Genomic DNA, 25,755 nt, shown 5'->3' with positions numbered 1-25,755 from the left:
GGCCAGTCAAGGACAGTTGTGGGAAGTTGTGCTTGGAGTCCAAGGAGATAGGAGAGGTGCTAAATGAATATTTTTCATCAGTATTCACACAGGAAAAGACTATGTTGTCGAGGAGAATACTGAGATTCAGGCTACTAGACTAGAAGGGCTTGAGGTTCATAAGGAGGAGGTGTTAGCAATTCTGGAAAGTGTGAAAATAGATAAGTCCCCTGGGCCGGATGGGATTTATCCTAGGATTCTCTGGGAAGCTAGAGAGGAGATTGCTGAGTCTTTGGCTTTGATCTTTAAGTCATCTTTGTCTACAGGAATAGTGCCAGAAGACTGGAGGATAGCAAATGTAGTCCCCTTGTTCAAGAAGGGGAGTAGAGACAACCCCGGTAACTATAGACCAGTGAGCCTTACTTCTGTTGTGGGCAAAATCTTGGAAAGGTTTATAAGAGGTTTATAATCATCTGGAAAGGAATAATTTGATCAGACATAGTCAATACGGTTTTGTGAAGGGTAGGTCGTGCCTCACAAACCTTATTGAGCTCTTTGAGAAGGTGACCAAACAGGTAGATAAGGGTAAAGCAGTTGATGTGGTGTACATGGATTTCAGTAAAGCGTTTGATCAGGTTCCCCACGGTAGGCTACTGCAGAAAATACGGAAGCATGGGATTCATGGAGATTTAGCAGTTTGGATCAGAAATTGGCTAGCTGGAAGAAGACAAAGGATGGTGGTTGATGGGAAGTGTTCAGACTGGAGTCCAGTTACTAGTGGTGTACCACAAGGATCTGTTTTGGGGCCACTGCTGTTTGTCATTTTTATAAATGACCTGGAGGAGGGCGTAGAAGGATGGGTGAGTAAATTTGCAGATGACACTAAAGTCGGTGGAGTTGTGGACAGTGCGGAAGGATGTTCCAAGTTACAGAGGGACATAGATAAGCTGCAGCATTGGGCTGAGAGGTGGCAAATGGAGTTTAATGCAGAAAAGTGTGAGGTGATTCATTTTGGAAGGAATAACAGGAAGACAGTGTACTGGGCTAATGGCAAGATTCTTGGCAGTGTGGATGAGCAGAGAGACCTCGGTGTCCATGTACATAGATCTCTGAAAGTTGCCACTCCGGTTGAGAGGGTTGTTAAAAAGGCATACGCTGTGTTAGCTTTTATTGGTAGAGGGATTGAGTTTCAGAGCCATGAGGTCACGTTGCAGCTGTACAAAACTCTGGTGCGGCCGCGTTTGGAGTATTGCGTGCAATTCTGGTCGCCGCATTATAGGAAGGATGTGGAAGCATTGGAAAGGGTGCAGAGGACATTTACCAGAATGTTGCCTGGTATGGAGGGATGATCTTATGAGGAAAGGCTGAGGGACCTGAGGCTGTTTTCGTTAGAGAGAAGAAGGTTAAGAGGTGACTTAATTGAGGCATACAAGATGATCAGAGGATTGGATAGGGTGGACAGTGAGAGCCTTTTTCATCGGATGGTGATGTCTAGCGTGAGGGGACATAGCTTTAAATTGAGGGGAGATAGATATAAGACAAATGTCAGAGGTAGGTTCTTTAGTCAGAGAGTAGTAAGGGCGTGGAATGCCCTGCCTGCAACAGTAGTGGACTCGCCAACACTAAGGGCATTCAAATGGTCATTGGATAGACATATGGACGATAAGGGAATAGTGTAGTTGGGCTTTAGAGTGGTTTCACAGGTCGGCGCAACATCGAGGGCCGAAGGGCCTGTACTGCGCTGTAATGTTCTATGTTCTCTATGTTCTATAAGGAATGTTAGATCTTGGGTGTGATGGGGTTGTGGCGCCTCCATCAAGATGCCCCTTCTGACTGGAAGCACCTCCACCGTAAAGCCCAGTGACGTGAGGCTGGTTGGTGCAGTTTTCTTCCAGCCACTGCATTGCTCTTGCTGGAGAGCTGCTGGCCAATCTGATTCGCTGGCAGCTCTCTGAGGTGGGACTTCCTCCTGAGAGAGAAATGGAAGTCCCACCTTATGCCAATCAACATTCGTTAGAGCATAAAATGACATTGGGGCTGTTGGAATCAGCGGGGACGTGTTCACCTGCACTTTTCCCCCACCTTCCTAAAAACTCAGGTCCAAATTTAATAACCATGTATACGTATTTTTGAAGCAAGAGTCACCAGGTAGTACTCCGCACCCAGAACCGTAACTGATACTTGATTTTCATATTGCTAATTACGGAACAATTGAGGCCAATTACAAGTCTCCATTTTTACTCTGGCTAAAATTAACTAATCCAGTTCTAACCTGGAACAAATTCCGTGACCTTCGTGGTATAAATGGCGTTGCTGCACCACATATGCCAATGTGGATACACATAAAGAAAATCCTCACATTTGTTGCAAAAATGTGGACTCAATCCCTTTCCCTCTTGAAATTTTCTCCTATTCTAATGTTGGACAACAAGGAGAAGACCGCTAACACTTCTTAACCCTACCCTTTTATCAGCTGCTTGGGAGGAATGTGAAAGTTGACTTTCAATCTGACTTTTCTTTTCCCAGTCTTTCCTGAAAGAGATTTGTTTATCGAACATCTGAGATGCAAAATCCACATTCTACTCTTGGAAAAATTAACAGTTGGTTTTGGTACTATTGCGTATATAATTGGGGCATCATTTGTGTAGTGTTTTGATTACATGCATGATATTTTAAAAGGAGAATTTGGTTACTTTACTTAGGTGCCAATAGACTGACATTGCAGGATTCCAGCATCCTTCAGCCAATGGGGCTCGCTATACTTGGTGACCACATTTATTGGATTGACCGCCAGCAGCAGATGATTGAGTGCATAGAAAAGATTAATGGAGACCATCGTACAAGAATTCAGGGGAGAATAGTTCACCTTACTGGTATCCATGCGGTAGAAGAACTGGATGTAGAAGAATTCAGTAAGTTTTGTTTTTTTAATACTGCTGCAACTTTATAGCACAAATGCACAGAGATTATTTTATCACAAAACATGGCTACAGTAATATTGTAAATGGATGTCGTCCAACAGTTGCTGACGGATGTAATCAGACATTAACATTTTAAACTGCTCCCTTCAATCATTGCTTTTTTCCTCTAAAGGAACAAAGAAAATAAGATCAAACTTACCCAGCAGTGAAAGCAGCCAAAAATGTATTGGAACACAGCATTTTGAGTTGTTAAAACTGTGCAATTCACATCATCCAGTTTATCATGGTTTGCTTCCAGTTACAGTGCACAGAATGCAAAGTATACTGCCTGCAAATTGTGAAATTTATGCATGAAAATAGCAAAAGAAATAAGGTGGTGAAGAGCCATTAATTTTTTTAAAATATTTTTATTCTCCATAATGTTCATCATTTCGCCATACAAATAAAGAAAACAAAAACACAACAGCCCCGACAATATAAAACCTAAAACATGCAATCCTAAACCAACATGAAAACAACGGGCCCCCCCGCCCCCTCATATTACCCAACGGTAACCAACTTCTGAAAATGTATAATAAACAAACCCCAAGAATTGTAGAACCCTTCACTCCCCTCAACTCAAACTTCACCTTCTCCAGGATCAAAAATCCCATCAGGTCTCCGCCTCGCCGAGGCACAGGGTGGAGAAGCTGACCTCCACCCCAACAGGACCCGCCTATGAGTGATCAGCGAGACGAAGGCTGAAATGTCTGCCCCGCACCCACCTGCAACTCAAACACTCCAAATATGGCTTCCAGGGGACCGAGCTCCACATCCTTATGTAAAACTCCCAAGATAGTGCTAAATACCTCCCTCCAATACCTTTCCAACTTCAGGCAGGACCAAATCATGTGCACATCATCATTAAAGAGCATGAAGCTCCTCTTCGCACTTCAACTTAACTTCCTCCATGGGTACCCTATCCTCCGCCAGTAGATCGTCGACACAACCTCCTTCTCCAACCCACCCGCTTGACAGTACCGTCTCCAGCAACGAGGAGCCGGCACTATCGGGAAAGTCAGGAAAACCTTCCTTGCAAAATCTTGAACCTGCAGGTATTTTAAACCCCCCTCCTGCGCCAACCCGTACTTCTCTCCCAATTCCTCCAAGCTTGCTAATCGTCCTGCAAGAAACACATCCTTCATATCCTTAATCCCCTTCTCATCCCATCTCTGAAACCTCGCATCCGTCCTCCCCGGCTCAAACCCATGATTTAGTCTAATTGGAATCCCCCTGACCTGGCCCCCAGCTTAAAATTTTGCCTGAACTGCCTCCAGATCTTCAAAGTGGCCACCTTCACCCGACTCACTAAATACTTAATGGAGCCATCGAAAGCGACGCCATTGCCAGTGCCCGCAACCCCGACCCCCTACTTGAGCCCTCCTCCAACTTGACCCAACGGGTCTCCCCCTCCTTAACCCAGCTCCACACCTTCTCCCTAATTGCCGCTCAGTAATAGTACAGCACGTTTGGGAGGCCTAGCCCCCATGCCTGTCGCCCTCTCTGCAAGACCTCCCTCCTAATCCTGGCCACCTTTTCCCCAAATAAAGATGATGATCAATTTGTCCATCGCCTTAAAGAAGGATTTCGGTAGGAAGACCTGCAGGCACTGAAATAGGAACAAAAAAGGCGGTAACATACTTTTTAACTGCCTGCACCCTGCCTGCCAACGACCGAGGGAGTTGTCCCACCTTGCCAAATCAGCATTTGTCCTCCCCACCAAACTAGTAAAATTATACCTTCGGAGCTCACCCCAATTCTGCGCTACCTTTGTCCCCAAGTACCTAAGGTGGGTTGCCGCCAGACAAAATGGCAGCCCCCCCACCTCGCCCCCACTCTCGACTGGGAGACCATAAAGTGCTCGCTCTTACCTTGGTTCAATTTATACACCAAGAACGACCCAAACCTTTGGAGCAGCCCCATTACCCACGTGCTCGGATCCGAAATATACAATAACAGATCATCAGCATAAAAGGATACTCTATGCTCCACTCCCCCCTCACTATCCCCTTCCACAACCCCAAGCACCTTAGCGCGATGGACAAAGGGCCTATAGTCCGTATAAATAACAGGGGGGGACGTAGGACAACCCTGCCTCATACCCCGGTGCAGGGCAAAGTACCCCGAGTTCACATTATTAGTGCGAATACTCGCCATCGGCTCCCTATACCGCAGCCGTATCCACGCCGTGAACCTCGGCCCGATTCCAAATCTTCGCCATCAAATAACCCCACTCTACCCAATCAAACAGCTTCACTGCATCCAGTGCCACCACCACCTCCTTCTTCTTTCCCTCTGCTGGAGGCAGGATCACATTTAACAACCTTCACATATTCAAAAACAGCTGCCTTCCCTTCCCAAACCTCATCTGATCCACTCCTATCACCTTCGGGAGACACCCCTCCAGCCGTGCCACCAGAACCTTTGCCAATATCTTGGCATCTACATTCAAAAGGGCTATGGCCCTACATGACCCACACTCCACCGGGTCCTTATCCTTCTTTAACAGCAGGGAAATTGAAGCCTGCCCCAACGTCCATGGCAGGACACCCCTTCCTATGACAAGGAATCAAATGTATTTAGATATATTTTCAGAATATTTCAAACAATCTTTACATCCTAAATATAATTAGTTGACACTGTATCTGTCTTCACCCTGCAGCTTGTTTTCCAACGCTTTTACTTTGCGGCATGGGTCACTGTCTATGCGGAGTCTGCACGTTCTCCCCGTGTCTGCGTGGGTTTCCTCCGGGTGATCCCGTTCCTTCCCACAAATCACGAGAGTCGTGCTTGTTAGGTGAATTGGACATTCTGAATTCTCCCTCAGTGTCCCCGAACAGGCGCCATAGTGTGGAGACTAGGGGATTTTCACTGTAACTTCATTGCGGTGTTAATGTAAGCCTATTTGCGACACTAACAAAGATTATTATTGTGACCTGAAGTGGTTGCTTTGTACGCCTGACTCTCTGATGCTGATGCACTGGAGCAGGATAAGGATCTGAAGAATTTATTGGTAGTATTAAAGTCTGGAGGTATTTCTTGACAGGTTCACATCCTTGTTCCCGTGATAATGGTGGCTGCTCGCATATCTGCATTGCCAAAGGTGATGGGACTCCACGATGTTCTTGTCCAGTACACTTGGTGTTGTTACAGAACCTACTGACATGTGGAGGTACTGTACCCATATACTAGTTTTATCATTTTAAATCCCTTTTTTTGGTATATTATCTTGCTTTTTGGCATTTGGAAGTCATTGACATCAGTCCACATTTAACAACTGCTCTTCAATTGAAGTTGAAAGGTGAGACTTAGTTGTGGTCATTTGGAAAACTAAACTACTCTAAAATAAACTTCAGCATTGTTCACAAGCGAATATATCTTTGAAGAAGCCCTTCTCTTTAATGTTGCTTATATAATTTTAAGTTCTAACCTCTCTGCACCTTTAAATAAAGATCCTGATTTCTGTTTGGATTTGTATTAAGTTACCCACCTCGATATTACTCTCCAAGGTGTAGATAAACAGGAGACATTTCCTATCCGAATGGCTATCCTGGAGGGGCAGTGGCAAGGGGCAGTGCATGTCCCTCTCCCCCCAGGGCGCTGTGTGCCGCAGCAGGTTGCCTTTTCCTGGTTCCCGTTTTTAAATGGCAATTGTAAACCTCACCGATGTAACATCATATTGGCGAGGGGGGATTCCCAATGTGGGGGGATGATATGGCGGGGAAGCCCACTAATTACATTAAAATTTATTGACATTAGATTCCCAACGTTTCACTCTTGGTTCACACATGAAGAATGTCAAATGAGGATAATGGTGCTGCCATCATATGATGCCAAGGCTTCTAAAGCAGCATCTACCAGACCCCGTGTCCTTTGTCACCTAGAAGTACCTGGGCAGCAGGCATATGGGAACCCTAATTCCAAACTTCCATCCAAATTATGTGTCATCCTGAGGTGGGCATAGGCTGTCATGCCTTCCATCATTGCTGGGTCAATATCATTTAATTTATTACCTAACAGGGTCATGAGAGTACTTGTGCCATACGTTGTGCACTGGTTTGAGAAGATAACTCACTACCAGTTTCTCAAGGGCATCTGGGGATGGGCAACGAATGCTGGTTTTGCCAGCGATGTACACATCCCAAGAAGAATTAAAAATATATACATATTTAAGCATGTATTCCACCTTCATAAAGGGCTAGAAGGAAGGACAGAAGTTAGTGCTTGAGAAGTGCTAATGGAAGAGAAATTGCACAGATTCAGATATGAATCATGCTGCTTTCTAATACTCCAATCTGAAATCCACATTCCCTGGATTAAACAAAATATGAACCATTAACAAGGAAAACTTATTCTGAGTGCGACTCATCTTATTTCAGAACCACCGACCTGTTCACCAGAACAATTTACATGTGCTACCGGAGAGATCGATTGCATCCCAATGGCATGGCGCTGTGATGGCTTTCCAGAATGTGACGATGATAGTGACGAAGAAAACTGCCCAATCTGTGCTGCCAATCATTTCCAGTGTGAAAAAGGCCAATGCATTGATGGACGCTTACGCTGCAACGGTGAAGTGGATTGTCAGGATAAATCGGATGAGAAAAACTGTGCTGGTAACTTTCTTTTTAATCGTATTAACCAGTTGTTATTCAAGTGTGTGTTGGTTTGGATATTGTGCTTTCAACTAATTTTTAATTGCCTGTTGAAATTGACATTCAAATTCAGTCCTTCGTTTAAAAAAAAGAATTGTCACTAAAGACATAATTTGGCATCTTCAGTCCAATTGTTGCAGATATTTGGTAACACTAAACAGGTTGGTTCCTGTCTAATGGAAAACAACTAAAAGTGACATCTCGGGGGGGGGGGGGGGGGGGTGCAGCAGTGTTAGGTCAAAGCAAAAAGGTGAAACAAAAAAAACCCCACTTAATATGGTTAGATTGGTGTCCAATAATTCCTTCAGAGCCTCTTTTGAAAATATTGTGGGAGATTTTGAGCCTGCACTCTCTGCCGGTGTGGACTAAAATACGGAGAGAATCGATAAACGTGATTCCATCCAGGGTGATGGGTTTTGAAATTATCCCCCCCCCCAGGTGGAGCAGTGCGAATCACGCTGCAGGAGCCCGGCAACCCCAATTTAGTAGATAAGCACATCATTAGGATCATTGAAGCAGGAGTAGGCCGTGCCAACCTCGAGCCTGCTCCACCATTCAATGGGATCATGGCTGATCTGTGGCCATATACTTGACTTTGGCCCATATCCCTTCACAGCTTTGCAAATCAAAAGATTTATCTATCTCAGATTTAAACTTGACACCTGATCTGGCATCAATTGCCGTTTGTGGAAGAGAGCGAACACTCTCTGCAGACTTTGCCACCTGGCAGTGCTGTGCCAGGAGACGGGGTGCCGGGGCAGACTCTAGTGGGAGCCCCATGGGGAGGGTGGGGGGAGGGGGGGGCGGGGGGCAGTGCCAACAATTAATGTTGGGGTTTGGGGTGGTGGATGTTGGTGATGAATGTCGGGGGTGCGGGGAGTTTGCCGGCGATGAATGTCGGGGGGGGGGGTGTACGAGAGCCCCTGAAACCTCCGTGATCTGGGCAGGGGTCATTAAGACTGCAGCACTGGTCAGGATGCTCCTTCAAAGATGGTGCTTCAATCTGTTTGGAGTTGGTTCCCAGCTAAGAGGCCCATCCACCAGAAAGACAGCATAACACACGTTCGTTGACTTTTTGGGGGGAAGAAGCTCAAAATATCTTGAGAAACCCATCAGTGTCGTTTTTCTTACCGGAACTGACACTTTGTGGTAATATTCTGCACATTGTAACTGCAAGACGAATGACGTGGTATTTCTGTGATTGTTAATCTTGGCAGAAAAGTAGAATTGAATAAAGGAAAACAGAACATTGAAAGAAAATACTTCTATAGAATTTGGCCCTGCCTATCGCCTCTACAAGGGTTAAGAGGGGTAGCAGGATGTGAGGGTAAAGGTCAAGTTAACATGTTAATTGCATTGAAAGACCACTACTGAAGTACACCTGCAACATCCTATAGTTCTAAACCTAACTGAATTTGTTAAGGCCTCAAGTTATCTCTATCCTATGCATACCATGTTTACTCAATTTGTGCCTGTTTTGCCTTTACAGTAGTTTGATTAAGTTAAACAATAAATTTGCCACCCTATGCTGTCAATAGGAAGGTACGCATGCAGAATGTGTGAAATTGGGTTGTAGTCCTACTGCAAACTGTAATCTTTTCTCTCTGGGCCGAGCACAACATTGGTGAATTTACCCTCGGGTTGTTTGGCACATGGATATTCTTTCCTGCAGTAATGTTTTTCCCTATCACTGGCATGTGAACACACTATCTGCATCCCTAGCCAAGCTGCTCCAGTACAGCTTCAACACAGCCACCTATTTGGCAATGTGGAAAATTTCCCAGGTGTGTCCTGTTCACAAAAAGCTGGACAAGTCCAATCCAGCCAATTACCACCTCCATTAGTCTACTCTCGATCATCAACAAACTAGTGGAAGATGTTGTCAACAGTGCTATCAGGTGGCACTAACAAAGTTCGTCGATGCTCAATTTTAGATTCTGTCAGGGATACTTGGCTCCTGATCCCATTATGGCCTTGGTCCAAAATGAACAAAAGAGCTGAATGCCAGAGGTAAGGTGAGGGTGACTGCCCTTAACATCAAGGCAGCATTTGACAGAGTATGGCAACAAGAGCCCCAGCAAAATTGACAACAATGGGAATCGGGGAAAACTCTCCACTGGTTGGAGTCATACCTAGCCCTAAGGACGATGGTTGTGGTTGTTGGAGGCCAATCATCTTGACCACAGAACATTACTGCAGGAGTTCCTCAGGGTAGTGTCATATGGCCAACTATCTTCAGCTACCTCTTCAGTGACCTTAAAGTCAGAAGTTAGGATGTTCACTGTTTGCAGTGTTCAGTACCATTCACAACTGCTTAGATGCTAAAACAGTCCATGTCCAAATGCAGGAACACTTGGACAACATTCAGGTTTTGGCTGATTAGTAGCATGTAACATTTGTGACACAAATACCAGATAATGCTCATTTCCAATAAGAGAGAATCTAACCATCTCCCTACGACGTTCAATGGCATTACCATAGCTGAGTCCCATACCATCAACATTGTTAACCATTGACCAGAAACTTAACTGGACTAGCTATAGCAATGCTCTAGCTACAGGCAGAGAATTCTGTAGCATGTAACTTAACTCCTGACTCCCTAAAGTCTGCCCACAAGTCAGGAGTGTAATGGAATACTCTTCATTTGCCTGGATGAGTGCAACTCTGAAGAAACTGGACACCACCCAGGACAAAGCAGCCCACCTGAATGGCCCCACTCCATCACTGAAACACAGTGGCAGCAGTGTGTCTCATCTGCAAGTGCACTGCAGAAACTCAGCAAGGCTTTTTTGACAGCGCATTTCAATCCGTTAATCTTTTAAAACCTAGAAGGACAAGGGCAGCAGATGCATAGGAATATCAACACCTCAAGCTCCACTCTGAGCCACACTGTCTTGGAGTTATGTTGCTGTTCCTTGCTGTAATCCATGGGCCAAAGATTACAGTTCAAAATCCTGGCACTCATTTCCTAACAGCACTGTGGGTGTACCTACAACAGATAGACCACAGCGTTTTAAGAACATAATGCTTTTGTGCCACCTTCTTGAGGGTAATTAGAGATGCTCTCATCCCATTAAAGAATGTTAGAAAGTGTAGTTTTATAATCCTGAATTTTTGTTCCCTATTCAAGTTTCTCCAAACATTGTCAAACAGCTGCACTATCACGCTTGCGTACGCATTAGCTGCTTGATTTACATTAAATGATTATGATTGCAAGTGGATGTGATTCACTGGCACCTTCCCATTGCTGTTAATGAAATCGTAATAACACACATTGCATTATCATTTCATTAATCACAGAATTGTTACAATGCAAAAGGAGGCCCTTCGGCCCTTCGAGTGCACTGGAGAAAACTTGCGTTTTCCCACTTGAGCCCTAGATTTCATTCGGTGACAGTGGCCGAGATTCTCCATTTGGGAGACTGTTCTCCCGCCGGAAGTGAGTTGCAACTGATTTGTGCTCCCGCTAGGAGTGCGGGTCAGGAAGCGATTAACCATCCTTTTCCGTGTAAAGTTAAGCATGGCGAGGATTACAAAGGATTCCCAATGGGATCCAGCGATCGGGACGCCATTTTGAGCCTGTGACCCGATAGCACAATCCCGCAGCTGGCCACCCCATTCACCCCCACATCACAATTCAGGCCTCCGCACATCACAGCCCCCTACCCTCGGATTTTCTGGGTCTTCCCCGAAGTGCAGGGGTGACCCGACCTGTTTCTCCACCCCCCCCCCCCCCACCCCGAGACCCCTTAAATAAAGGTCCCACCCCTCAAGATACTCTAAATAAAGGGAACCCCCACCAAAACCCACCACAGACCACCCAGAAAAGAGAAACCTGTCAGGAAGCCCCCAGAAAAGAGACCCCTCTCTGGAAACTAGAGAGTAGTCCAGACAAAGGCAATGATAAAACATTATTGCTGTGGCACTCACCTGGGAATACACCTGGCTCACGGGTAGCACACGTGTCAATTCTGGAAAAAGAAACCAATGGCCTGTGTTTAAACCCCTCTGATCCATGAGCTGCAAGCTATTAATTAATCCACACATAGCTGTCAGCCTTGCTTCATTCATCTTCCTTCTCAGTTGAGTAACTCTCATGTTCTCTACCTACAGTGTTTACAAACATCAACCACTTCAAAGAGCGTTAAGTGCTGTCAATTTCCAGCTAAGCACTTCAAAATCTCTCCAGCGTGAAGGGAGATGATTAGCATGCACTTGACTATCTTCAAAATGGTTGTTGTTTGTAGAAACATTGTGAGCCATTCAGTAAGATCAAAGCTGAATTTCTCCATCAACTCTACTTTCTCTTATCCCTTAAACGTAGAATACAGAAGTTGCTGCAAGAGCTAACCCCCTTTTCCACGGGGTGTGCTGTAATAATCCTCACCGATAGAATCTGCATTGGAACATGTAATGGAGTGAATTTAGAATGCTTGTTCTCCACTAAAGACGCCAGAAAATGTTAGGGTTGGTGAATTCAGGATAAAGTAAATTTCTTCACCAGAGATGGGTGATAATCACTTCCGAACAACTTCTCTGACCCTGAAAATGTAACGTCAGATATGTGGAGTCATATTTCTTCAGAAGGAAATGCATGTTGGAACTTTTTTCATCCATCTCTAAATCCCACCTCTCTTTCTCAATCTCTGTTTCACTATCTGGACATGAGTTTAAATTCATTTGGAATCCCTGCTTTCGTCTCTGCGTTGCTCTATGAGATTCTTCAATCTGATTGGTTGAAGAGGTTTGAGCAGCCGTCACACTGGATGAAATGCTACATTTGGGCAAGTTTGCGCTCAAAAGGCTGTTAAAAACTTTGTGGGCAGCAGTTAGTGGGGTGAAAAGCAGATGTCCTTCCTTTGCTGCTAGATGCAAAGTCAGGGCCTTCTATGGTGTTTTGGTGCTATTAAAATGTTCACCTGAAAGAGGGAGAACTCGAGAATTTGCTTGCTGAAAGTTTTGTGATTCTAGAAAAGGTTTGGGAACTGCTTCCAATAGAGTTTGTTCAGAAAGTTTAACAATTTGCATTAATAGGACAAAAAGAAGTGTACAGGAGACTGCTTATTGGATAAATGTTCCAACCTTTTCTGTTCAAATGAAGAAGAACACAAACTTGTACAGCGGTGATAGAATGCTTTTATTTTCCAGTCCAGTGTAAACTTGCTATTTTTCACATCCACAATTGTCACTGAGATGTTCAGCTGGGGACAGGTACAGGGTGACTCAATTACAAATGGTGCTGATTGCCATTCTGTCCCTATCTGAAAGATGGCCAAACCTGGAGGATAAGTGTTAAGGGACTGTTATATCACTAAAATTCCACAGCTTGAGACATCAACATCAAAAAAGGCGTCTAGCACGATTCCAGTGAAGTTATTCTCTTTTGGTCTCCTAGCTGAGGCTTGATGAATGACGACAAATGTGTTTCCAATTTCAAAATGGCAGGGTTCAGGAAATAAAATTAAAATAAAAACAAAATACGGAATTTCTTCTAGTCAGCAGGATTTTACTTTAAAAGTAGTTCATACCAAAAGTACATGCACTCTATTTATTTTAAGAAATGGCTATTCATTTAATCTTGCTGTAATATATTTTTAGTAACATTTTTGCATTACTCCATTTGAGTTACAGAGAATGTCAGGCTGACTGGTTTTACCTTGTTGGTTTCCAAGATTTCAAAATGTTTAATTTATTCTCAAAAGTGGCTGATAAGTAACTGTGCTTTCCCTTAATTCCAGTGATTTGTCGTGCTAACCAGTTCCGCTGCAACAGTGGTCAGTGCATTTTGAAGAAGCAACGTTGCAACTCACTTCCTGATTGCCATGATGAGTCAGACGAGCTACTTTGTGGTTAGTATCCCATCCGTTCACCCACCCAGTGGGTTTTAGACTTTGGTGGCCCTCGGGATGCTCTGAGAAGGAGGACATGTTCTAGCTCTTGAAGCAGAACATGTGAAGCATTCTTTTGAAAGATGATCTAACAATTTTTAAAAATCCTTTTCTTTTGATACTCTTCTGATCATTAAGATGATGAATGGGAAGTTCCAATTTTTCCACACCCAGTTTCTCCTTCATGCACACTCTGGCTAGGTACAGCATACAGATGTTACTGCACCAGTATATTTCCATCTTCCACAGTAGCTCTCATTATGGCTCGAGTTCGAATGCTACTAAATTAAAGCACCTGTAAACTTTGCAGTAAATAGATTTCACTTGAGGCTCATTTGCATATAAAATCAATGTATCTATGTAAATGTATGCACAAAATGTCATGCTTTCCCCATTGGTACTCTGCAGATTTTTAAATTTAAAAAAAAAAAACCCAATATACTCATCTTATTACTGCAATGTTTTAATAGTACTCTATTACATCATCCAAACCTCCCAGAAATGCCTCGCATCCTATTGAAATGCAGTTGCATTTCATAATTGGGCAAACAAATTGTATACAGCAAGGTCCAACCAACAGTAAATGTCTCACAGCACCAGGGACCCGGGTTCAATTGTGGCCTTGGGTAAGTGTCTGTGTGGGATTTGCCCACTCTCCCCATATCTATGTGGATTTCCTCCGGATGCTCTGGTTTCCTCCCACAGTCCAAAGATATGCAGGTTAAATGGATTGGCCACGTTAAATGCCCCTTGGTGTCCATAGATGTGTAAGTTACGTTAATGGGTTATTGGGATGGGGGGGTGGGGAGTGTGCTTGGGTGGAGTACTCCTTTGGAAGGTCATGCAGACTCAATGGGCTTAATGGCCTCCTGCACTGTCGGGATTCTATGATTCTAGATGGTTGAAGTAAAATTTTAGCTGGTTGAGGGAACACTATTGTTCATGACACTATTTCTTCTTTGAATGGTGTGTCATGGGATATTATGCATCCAGACTACTGAGTCTTGATTTGATATCTGGTTTCCAAAATCTTCAGTCCTGCACTAGAAGTGTCAATTTTGTTTATACACTGAACTCATGAACTAATTCAGAGCTGGGAGTGCAACCAACTGAGCCAAGCTGAACACTTGTCAGTTTAAAATTGACATTTCATTTTTCTCCGTGTTTTTCATATCGCTCTACACTAGTTGCTTCATCTGGGGATGTTGATATTAATATGTTCTGATTGTATTTGCTGTATAAATACTGAAATTAATGATTGAGTTCATTGTGGAATAACTTTTCAACTAAATCTGCTTACTTCCCATCAGAATTGGCTAAAGCGTCAGTGAATGAGTTCCAGTCTCATAGCAGTGCTATTGGACCTGTCATTGGTATAATCCTTTCACTCTTTGTAATGGGTGGGATGTACTTTGTCTGTCAGCGAGTCGTCTGTCGCCGCTACAAGGGACCCAATGGACCTTTTCCACACGAGTATATCAGTGGAGCCCCACATGTTCCCCTAAATTTTATTGCTCCCAGCAGTTCACAGCATGGCACTTTCACTGGTAAGGAGCCCTCCAGACTATCCCTGATGATTGATTAATTTAGTGTTTTTTTGCATGATTCTAAATGAGGTGCAATTTGCATGTTTCTGAACATTATTGCATGTTTATGCGCAAATTAACATACCATCATCTTGTTTCCTGTAATATTGTCCTATAATTTATCGAAAATGGTGTTTAATTTATCGATACGTATGCATGTCTCAAATTCTGTTTTATAAAGCGTGACAAATCTTTTAAAGCTTTTGACTTTGACTTGGTTGAAAAATATTTTCATGTCTTTCAGCGAGGTACCAGGCTGAGTTTTTGTTAGGAGAATCAATTAGTCTGGATGTCGAGTAGGAGTTTAGAATTGCAAATAACTTGACTACATAGATACATAGAAGATAGGAGCAGGAGGAGGCCTTCTGGCCCTTCGAGCCTGCTCCGCCATTCATCACGATCATCCAACTCAATAGCCTAATCCTGCTTTCTCCCCATCACTTTTGATCCCATTCGCCCCAAGTGCTATATTTAGCCGCCTCTTGAATATTTTCAATGTTGTAGATCAACTACTTCCTGTGGTAATGAATTCCAACATTGGTACTTTTATATCAGTGTAATGATTTTCATAATTGGTGCTTTTATTCAGTGTAATTAATCTTTGAATTCTTGATCTGTCCTTGGTTAACTGAGCACAGCTAGGACAGTAACTAGGTGCTACAGAGAGGAAAAAAATCAGCCAATCCACCTATGATCCAGGTGGGAAAATGTGTATGTATGAAAGTCTGGTGAAGACAGGACCAGACATGGGCAGCACGGTGGTGCAGTGGTTAGCATTGCTGCCTCACGGCGCCGAGATCCCAGGTTCGATCCCGGCTCTGGGTCACTGTCTGTGCGGAGTTTGTACATTCTCCCCGTGTTTGCGTGGGTTTCGCCCCCACAATCCAAAGATGTGCAGGATAGGTGGATTGGCCATGCTAAATTGCCCCTTAATTGGATAAAAAATGAATTGGGTACACTAAATATTTTTTAAAAAGACAGGACCAGACATCACTGTGATGTTCCCTTGTGGTCAGAACACACTGTCTGGACTCAACTAAAGGGAATGTCCAATTGGGCAAGGCACCAAATGACTTCCGAAGCTCATGGAACTGCACCCAACATAAGTCGGCACTACAAGATGGGGAAGGATATTGTTACTACAGTCAAATTTAATGTTGCATAATAAAGAAAGCTTCAGTTAAACAGGGCATTGGTGAAACCATATCTGGAGTATAGATATAGATATAGAATTTACAGTGCAGAAGGAGGCCATTCGGCCCATCGAGTCTGCACCGGCTCCTGGAAAGAGCACCCCACCCAAGGTCCACACCTCCACCCTATCCCCATAACCCAGTAATCCCACCCTACACTAAGGGCAATTCTGGACACTATGGGCAATTTAGCATGGCCAATCCACCTAACCCGCACATCTTTGGACTGTGGGAGGAAACCGGAGCACCCGGAGGAAACCCACGCACACACGGGGAGGATGTGCAGACTCCGCACAGACAGTAACCCAAGCCGGAATTGAACCTGGGACCCTGGAGCTGTGAAGCATTTATGCTATCCACAATGCTACCGTGCTGCCCTAGCCCAATACTGTACCGTGTACAGTATTGGTCTCCTTATTTAAAGAAGGATTTAATTGCATTGGAAGCAGTTTAGAGAATGTTTACTAGACTAGTACCTGGAATGGGCAGGTTGTCTTGTGTGGAAGGACTGGATAGTTCAGGCTTGTGTCCCCTGCAGCTTAGAAAATTAAGAGGCAACTTGATTAAAACTTGTACGATCCTGAGAAGTCTTGACAGGATGGATCTGGAGAGGATATTTCCTCTTGTGGGAGAATCGAGAGCTAGAGGTCACTGTTTAAAAATAAGACGCTGCGACAACGAATGAACGGACATCGCGCAACAATCACCAGGCAGGAATGTTCCCTTCCAGTGGGGGAACACTTCAGCAGTCAAGGGCATTCAGCCTCTGATCTCCGGGTAAGCGTTCTCCAAGGCGGCCTTCAGGACGCGCGACAACGCAGAATCGCCGAGCAGAAACTTATAGCCAAGTTCCGCACACATGAGTGCGGCCTCAACCGGGACCTGGGATTCATGTCACATTACATTCATCCCCCACCATCTGGCCTGCGAAATCCTACCAACTGTCCTGGCTTGGTACAATTCACACCTCTTTAACCTGGGGTTACCCCATCTCTGGATCTGTAAAGATTTAATCACCTGCTAATGCTTGCATTCCTAGCATTGTTTGGCATCTTTGAATTTGTCTATATATGTGTTTCTGGAACATACCTCTTCATTCACCTGAGGAAGGAGCAGCGCTCTGAAAACTAGTGACATCGAAACAAACCTGTTGGACTTTAACCTGGTGTTGTAAGACTTCGTACTAAAAATAAGGAGTTACCCATTTAAGACCAATGAAGAGAATTTATTTCTCTGAGGGTCTTTGGAACTTCAGATAAGTTCTTGATAAACAAGAGGGTTAAAAGTTATCGGGGTAGCTAGGAATGTGGGGTTGAGGTTACAATCAGACCAACCATGATCTTGTTTAATGGCCGAGAAGGCTCGAGGGCAGAGTGGCATACTCCTGCTCTTAATTTGTATGTAAGTTACATTGAAATTTCATTTAAGTAAAACATAGAAATTTTGTAACTATTTTCATTTAAATGTATATAAAATGATCACTGAAGTTTGAAATGAAAATGCTTGCACACCATTCTGAATTGCCTTTTAGGAGTCTTTTTTGCAGATATTGTAACTTTATTTTATCTTGTACAGGCATGTCATGTGGAAAATCCATGATCAGCTCCATGAGCCTAATGGGAGGGAGCAATGGGGCCCCTCTGTATGATAGAAATCATGTGACTGGGGCCTCCTCCAGCAGTTCATCGAGTACAAAAGGAACCTTCTATCCACAGGTGTGCACTTTGAGATGTTCAGTATTCATGTCATTTATAAGAATATGCCTCCTCAAACCACAGTATTCATGTACAGAAATGGGAATGAATTCATAAACAACGGTTCCCTGTTGATTGAAGTAACGTTCATTTTTTTACTGCTTAATGTGATTTAGTGCATTTAATGCAGATCCATTTCTGAAGTTACTTCTTTGTCAGTGTACATTAGTGAGGAGAATGCAAAGAGCCTACATAGGGATGGATACAACTAGGTTGAGCGAGTGGGCAAACGTTTGGCAGATGGGGAATAATGCGAGAAAAGACTGAAGTTGTACACTGGTGAGAAGAATAGAAAAGTAGAATATTACTTAAATGGGGAGAGAGACTGCAAAATGCTGTGGTACAAAGGGATGTGGATGTCCTTGCATCACCAAACATTAGCATGCTGGTACAGCAAGTGATTGGGAAGACAAATTGAACATTCACCTTTGTTGCAAGAAGGATGGGGGATAAAAGTAGGGAGGTTTTGCTACAACTTACAGGGCATTGGTGAGAATACTTCTGGAGTACTGTGTAGAGTTTCAGTCTCCTTACTCAAGGAGGGCTATACTTGCATTCGAAGAAGTTCAGAGAAAGTTCACTCGGCTGATTGCTGGGATGAAGGGGTTGTCATTTGAGCTTAGGCTGAGTAAGTTGAGCCTGTACTAATTTGAGTTTAGGAGAATGAGAGCTGACCTTATTGAAAGATATCAGATTCTGAGTTGGCTTGACAGGTTAGATGCTGGGAAAATGCTTCCCTCTTCGGGAAATCTAGGGGGCACAGTTTCAAAATGAAGGGTTTTGCATTTAAGACAGATGAGGAGCAATTTCTTCTCCGAGGGTCAGTTGGAATTCTCTCCAGGTGTAGAGACTGCATATTAATTTTTTTGATTTTTGAGCCTCAAGGGGGGTGGGCAGGATAGGAGTTGAGGACAGAAACAGATCAGCCATGATCTCATTGACAAGTGGAGCAGGCTCGATGGGCTGAATGGCCTAATCCTGGACTGGAATTTTGCAGCCCCTGCCGATGAGCCAGTGAGATCTCCGTTCACCTCGGCAGGACTGAGAGATCCTGGCGGCGTGCAGGGCTGGAAAATTCTGCTCCTGCTCCTATTCAGACTCTTCATTCAGTCTAGGGCATCTCACCTTCAAACGTTTCTCCTCTTCCTGTGTGGTAGAAACCTACACCACTCTGTACCTTACCTGCCGGTGGCATGTTACGTCTTACTGACACACTATCAGGTTTTTCAAGACATGAAAATAAACTCCATCGAATCCACAAAAAGTAGAGATACTGTACTGCCCTGTGTTTGAAAACTTTGAACTTCAGTTAAGTATCAACAACAACCAGCATCTGTGTGTCTCTCTCTCGGTTTTTCCTATAGTACATGGGTTGCCACAATGCTGATTACCCTTCTCCACCTTCATTCATATCGACCACCAGTTTTGCATTTGGAAGTTGGTGTTAAGCCAGATGCCCATTTATCTGGGCAAGGCACCAATACACACTGGCCTGCTTACACCATTGACTGTGTTCTTTCATGGACTGATGTCAAGAGCAGTCTGGTGCAGAGACAGGGGGTGCTACCACTTGCGCCACAAGACTCAGCAGCTCACATTTCTATAGCCTCTCTAAGCATCCCAGGAGCATTATCATACAAAATTTGACACCAAGCCACAAAAGGTGAAATAGATGTTTAGGAAGGAGTTCCAGAGGTTCGGGCGACAGCAGCTAACGGCAGCAGCACCAATGGTGGAACTGTTAAAATCCAGGGTGCTCAAGAGGCCAGAGTATGAAGAGCACAGGTATCTAGGAAGGTTGTGGGGCTGGAGGAAATTCCAGAGCTAGGCAGGGGCCAGCCCACGGAGGGCTTTGAAAACCAGGGTAAGAATTTTAAAATCAAGATGTTGCTAAATCAGGAGCGATTGTAGGTCAGTAAGCACCAGGCCAATGGTGAATGGGACTGTTCTCCCCATTGAACATTGCATGAAAACTCATACTTTTTGTCAGGGAAGGTACACTTTGCAAAGGTGGTCAGTGGACAGTACTGCAGCAGTAGGCAGCATGAGCTTATTTTCTTCACTTCAGTCAGTGAGAAAAGCACTGGTTATATGATGGAAACTTTCATTTGAAGTTTGGGAAGGGAAATCTATGTTCAAAAGGCTTGATCTTGGTGCTAATTTAGTTAGTTGATTCTCACCACTTGCCCTGCAAAAAAAAACCACATTAAATGTTTAAAACCATTTATGTGTTCAAAGACAAATCCAAATGTTATGAATTGTATTTTCTTTAATAGATTTTAAACCCACCTCCATCTCCAGCCACTGATCGTTCTCTCTATAATACCGAAGTGTGCTACTCCTCCAACAGCCCTTCCACGACCAGGTCTTACAGGTGTGTATAAGGCACATGTTTCTGGCTGTTTAAAATCTATTTGTTATTAATTGTTGTAAAAACATTTAAAGGGTATAGATGCAGGCTAAAAGTGTGCTGGCTGGCTGGTTGAGATGCCAAAGTTCTCAGAGCATACAACTTTGAGGGTGCTAGTTAAAGCCAACGAAAAGTTCACATTTTTGGCTTCTGGATGAGCAACTCATTAGACCATTTGTTTTAACTTGCGCGGCTGTAAAGCCTTTCTCCCAATATTTCCAAGTGTCTGGAAACTGCCACTTTAGACTAACCAATGTCCCCCAGCCGAGCCCTTGAACTCCAGACTGCCGTTGATTTTTCACCCTCCGTCTTTTGTCAATGCAGAAATGATCCAGATTGGATGTGAAACTATTTGCTCCGGATAATTTAATGATTGGAAAGTGCGACCGCACAGGAAGCTATTCTTTTGTGTAATGTGAGAATGCCTTGCTGAGGGAAAATTAAATCCAACTTCTGAATCAGTCCATCTGTCGGCATTATTTTAGTAAATGTACCTTATGAAAATTCATAGAAATAAAGAATGACAGTTCCCATAATAAATGTAGCTGCGGGGTAGAGATTGAGGCCATAACGGAATTCAGCGGTTTGAATAATACAGTGCCACGGATTTCACAATAAAATAGTAAAGTTAATGTTACAGATTATTGGGGGACTTATTATGATAAAGTTGTGTTTTAATGTTGGAACAAGAGTGCATTAGGGGTGATTTTTAAAGACCCATATACTAAAAATAAGGACTACGCATTTATTTAGCACCTTTAATGTAATACAATATCTCAAGGTGCTTCATGAGAGAATCATAAAGCAAAGAATGACACAGAGCCACATAAGGAGGTTTATGCCAGATCAAAGAGGTAAGTTTTAAGGAATGTCTTGAAGGAGGAAAGCGAGGTGGAAAGGTGCAGCGTGGACATTCCAGAGTTAGGGTTCCATGTAACTGAAGGCACGGCCACCAACACCGGTTTCAAATCGAGGATGCACAAAAGACCAGAATTGGAGAAGCGCAGATTTCCCGGAGAGTTGTGGGGATGGAGGAGATTCCCAAGACGGGGAATGGCAAGTCCATGGAGGGATTTGAAAACGGGGATAAGAATTGTAAAATGAAGCAATAGCTTGACTCGGTGCCGGTGTAGGTCAGCGAGCATAGGGCTGACAGGGGAATGGGACTTGGTGCAAGTTAAGATGTGGGCAGCAGTAAAACCGAGTGAGCAAATATAGGTTTGAAACAAGGATTATCCCAAGTTACATTCTAATTCTTCAATGTCACCTTGCGCGGAGATAATCTGTAAAGGGCAGCTATTTCCTCACAAGAAGGAAATGAAAATCAGAGAGCCCAACCACAAGCCTCCCAGCAACTCGAGGGTGGTATTCATGAAGATCTGGCTGCAGCGCAAGATTTCACCAAGGAAATTGGTTATTGTGTGGAGGTAGTAGGAATGGGGGGTGGGGGGAATAAATGCCTTCAATTTAACCTTATTGATAGAATTTGTTGTATTATTAGTATTTCACACAACAGTGGCTCGATGTAAATAAAACATCCTACGATTTTAATTTCAGTCAGAGTAATACCACCAAGTCTGTGATGGAGCTAATAAAACTGCATTTGCACAATCCTCTCCAACTAAAGCATGATACAGTAACAGTCGTTGGTCTAATGTCAGGTCTGTTAGTAGCTGAGCTGGTGGCAGGACAGCGGGGGGTGGATCACTTTGGGTTGGATTGGATTTGTTTATTGTCACGTGTACTGAGGTACAGTGAAAAGTATTTTTCTGCGAGCAGCTCAACAGATCATTAAGTACATGGGAAGAAAAGGGAAGAAAAGAAAATACATAATAGGGCAACACAACATATACAATGTAACTACATAAGCACCGGCATCGGATGAAGCATACAGGGTGTAGTGTTAATGAGGTCAGTCCATAAGAGGGTCATTTAGGAGTCTGGTGACAGTGGGGAAGAAGCTGTTTTTGAGTCTGTTCGTGCGTGTCTCAGACTTCTGTATCTCCTGCCCGATGGAAGAAGTTGGAAGAGTGAGTAAGCCGGGTGGGAGGGATCTTTGATTATACTGCCCGCTTTCCCCAGGCAGCAGGAGGTGGAGATGGAGTAAATGGATGGAGGCAGGTTCGTGTGATGGACTGGGCGGTGTTCACGACTCTCTGAAGTTTCTTGCGGTCCTGGGCCGAGCAGTTGCCATACCAGGCTCTGATGCAGCCAGATAGGATGCTTTCCATGGTGCATCTGTAAAAGTTGGTAAGGGTTATTGTGGACATGCCAAATTTCCTTAGTTTCCTGAGGAAGTATAGGCGCTGTTGTGCTTTCTTGGTGGTAGCGTCGACGTGGGTGGACCAGGACAGATTTTTGGAGATGTGCACCCCTAGGAATTTGAAACTGCTAACCATCTCCACCTCGGCCCTGTTGATGCTGACAGGGGTGTGTACAGTACTTTTTAATTAGTGCGTTATTGAGTAGCGTGAATGCATTCAATTTACAATTCTAGGTGTCTTAACGCAAAATGTGCACCTTAAATCTTGGCTTTGGCATGTGTAGATTTTGACTGTTGAAATGAATGGAAGAGATACTCAACATTGTTTTTCAATTTTACAGACATTACATTATGCAAAGTGTGGCGCCACCTACAACTCCATGCAGCACTGACGTATGCGATAGCGATTATACCACAAGCCGGTGGAAGAGTCCCAAATACTACGTGGACCTAAACTCCGATTCAGATCCTTACCCACCACCCCCTACCCCTCGAAGTCCATACATGTCAGCGGAAGAGAACTGTGAAAGTTGTCCACCATCACCTTCCACAGAGCGAAGCTACTTTCATCTCTGTCCTCCCCCTCCATCCCCCTGTACAGATTCCTCATGACCCTATCTAAAGATACATTTTTATAATTCTGTACATAGCTTTAAATACAAACAGAGAGAAAGTATATTTTATGAATTTTAAAAATAACAGATGTGTGGGATTGTCCAAATGACAGTGTAAAAAGACTATGAGTTGATCGATAGGGGCAAAGGAGTTTTGTACAGTTGAAAAGAAAAATATTTATAACTGTCTTTTTTTAAAGTAAATACACCACTTGCATCGTTGTGCCATATGCTCATTGTACAGAACAAATGGGGAAGCTAAAGTATAAACAGTTCACAAATTCCGACACAGGCACAGTGGATCAAGTGGCCACATTCTGTGCCCTCCAATTTTAATTTGGTGAAATCCGATTCGAAACAAAGTTACAGGATGCCATATTCATGGATACCAAGTGGACAATTGTTTATTTTGTACTTTTTCTACCTAATCATCAAAATTATATCTGCTGTTCTGTGGAGTTTAAATATTTCATCATTGATATTTCCAATCAGAATGTCACCACGGTCTGTTCTGATGACAAACATCATCATTGTATTAAGGATTCAATGCACGCAACCCTCTCTAAATTACGTGAACTTGAAAATATACCACTAGCCGGATCTTTTGTGTGTTTAGTGTCTCAGTGGGTTAGCAATACTATCCTTTCACGTCAAGAACTTGTGTTTGGATTCAGCCCAGATTGATGACATTGAAGTCTGTCATATTTGCTATTTCTAAGGATACTAAGAAATTATTTTAAGCAGAATCAGTTCATCCCTAGCGGGTTCAGGTTCAAGACAGAATAATAATCCACAACCCCATTGTAAAGTTATACTGCCACGCAGAGGATTCCTGATGTGGGAAACAATAGTATCACGCTGGTACCTTTTAAGGGGTGCACCTCTTGAGGTTCTGATGAAAATAAGTTGAGCTAAATAGGATTTTACCCTTTTATCTGACTTTGGGGCACTTGACAATGCCTCTAGCTGTCAATGGTTTAAAAAAGAAAAACGCTCCACCTTAACACAGATATTCCTCACTTTGTTGAGTACACAATTCTCCAACAAAAGATTACAGGGCAAAGTTCTAGTTGATTGTTGTGTGATTTGTACTTTAACATTAAATTATTTATCATGGATAATAAAACCAATTTTTTTCATTAGAAATTATCTTAATGTTTGGCTTTTTTTCCCTTTGCTTGTGTGTACAAAAGTTGTAGCTGTCACTACTGAAATATTTGAGGAGTGCCTATTGTAAATAAATTAAAGGACCTACACACTAATAATAAATATCTAAGATTTTGTTGGATCGGCAAGCTGCCTTATTTATCATTAGCATGAATGTGCATGCTTGTACCACTAATTTACAATGGCAGCATTAAACTTAAAATGAGGGACTGTTGACCGACTGCCTTTTGAGATCATTGCTGTATGCAGAAACTTTAATTTCAAAAAAGAGCCCTTTATGAAAAGATGTCAAAATACCCTTTTGCTTTTTTTTTTTAAAGAGTTACAAGGCTTTACATTCTCAAATTTACCTCTTAGCACTACAGAAGTTAAAAGTATATTTTATCGAAATTCATTACGTTATTTATAAAATGCTATCATTCACAGATTCTGTGTATAATTTTCAGCAGCACCACTCTATATATACTGTCTCTGTGCTTTAGCTATAAAGAAAAACAAAACTTTTTATATCCAATCTTTTCTCTACTGCCTATTAAAATAACTGTGGCCAGTTATTGGGTAAACTCCCATAAAATGCGTTTCCGTTTCAGTCTGACAAATCATTACAGCGAGGGTACTTTATGTCCTTGCATTAAATGTGCTTGGCTTTTTGGGCTGAATTATGAGCATACTGCTGACTTACCTATCTCTGAAACATGATAAAGCAGAGACACCCAACTTCAGATTGTTCTCTTCAGTTTTTAGCGTTTAGTACTACAGTACGTGCATTTTTTTTTAAAGATTATCCTTTAAGGAAATATGAAACCTTGTTGATGTAATTATATGTGATTAGTCTTAGAAAGGCAGAAGTGCTGTTTCATCAGTAAGTTTTTTGTTTTTCATTGATTTTGGTGTACACGGTATTCAAATCTATCACAAATATAAGTCAAGACCCTTAAAAGGCTGAGGCAGAAATAGTATAAATAAATAAGCATATGAGAGAGTGCAAATTTAATTCCTGCATCCTTTGGTTTTATTTTGTGTATCTGCCTCAAGTCTTCTACCAGATTTCAAATGAGTCATCATCATTTCTTCATTATCAATTGAAGTTGGGGAAATATCAAATAGAACTGGACTTAAGAGATGCACAATGAATCATACTTTTAAATGCTTAGGCTGTTGAGTTTGGGATCACCATAATCTCAGTGAGATTATGTGAAAGTATCAGTATCAACAATTTGGGAGGGCAGGAGGAGGTTATATTTATAATGGAAAAATATTGATCCCAGTATGTTCCCCGAGTGCAT

General features: G+C 43.0%; 1 protein-coding gene across 1 annotated transcript in view; it reads left to right on the top strand.

Moving 5' to 3' along the window:
- Positions 1 to 24,448, top strand: part of lrp5 (low density lipoprotein receptor-related protein 5) — a 234,334-nt gene extending 209,886 nt beyond the window's left edge. Inside the window, exons 16-23 of the mRNA XM_072466531.1 lie at positions 2,682 to 2,891; positions 5,986 to 6,111; positions 7,319 to 7,555; positions 13,333 to 13,443; positions 14,793 to 15,029; positions 17,837 to 17,976; positions 20,292 to 20,389; positions 23,030 to 24,448. Coding sequence (XP_072322632.1) covers positions 2,682 to 2,891; positions 5,986 to 6,111; positions 7,319 to 7,555; positions 13,333 to 13,443; positions 14,793 to 15,029; positions 17,837 to 17,976; positions 20,292 to 20,389; positions 23,030 to 23,300 — 1,430 coding nt within the window. The 3' untranslated portion in view covers positions 23,301 to 24,448. The remainder of the gene's footprint in view (positions 1 to 2,681; positions 2,892 to 5,985; positions 6,112 to 7,318; positions 7,556 to 13,332; positions 13,444 to 14,792; positions 15,030 to 17,836; positions 17,977 to 20,291; positions 20,390 to 23,029) is intronic.
- Positions 24,449 to 25,755: the final 1,307 nt, after the last annotated feature.

Source organism: Scyliorhinus torazame, chromosome 10, assembly GCF_047496885.1.
Source record: "Scyliorhinus torazame isolate Kashiwa2021f chromosome 10, sScyTor2.1, whole genome shotgun sequence".
Lineage (NCBI taxonomy): Eukaryota > Metazoa > Chordata > Chondrichthyes > Carcharhiniformes > Scyliorhinidae > Scyliorhinus > Scyliorhinus torazame.
The sequence above is the reverse complement of the archived record's forward strand: the minus strand, read 5'-3'. Positions and strand labels throughout refer to the sequence as shown.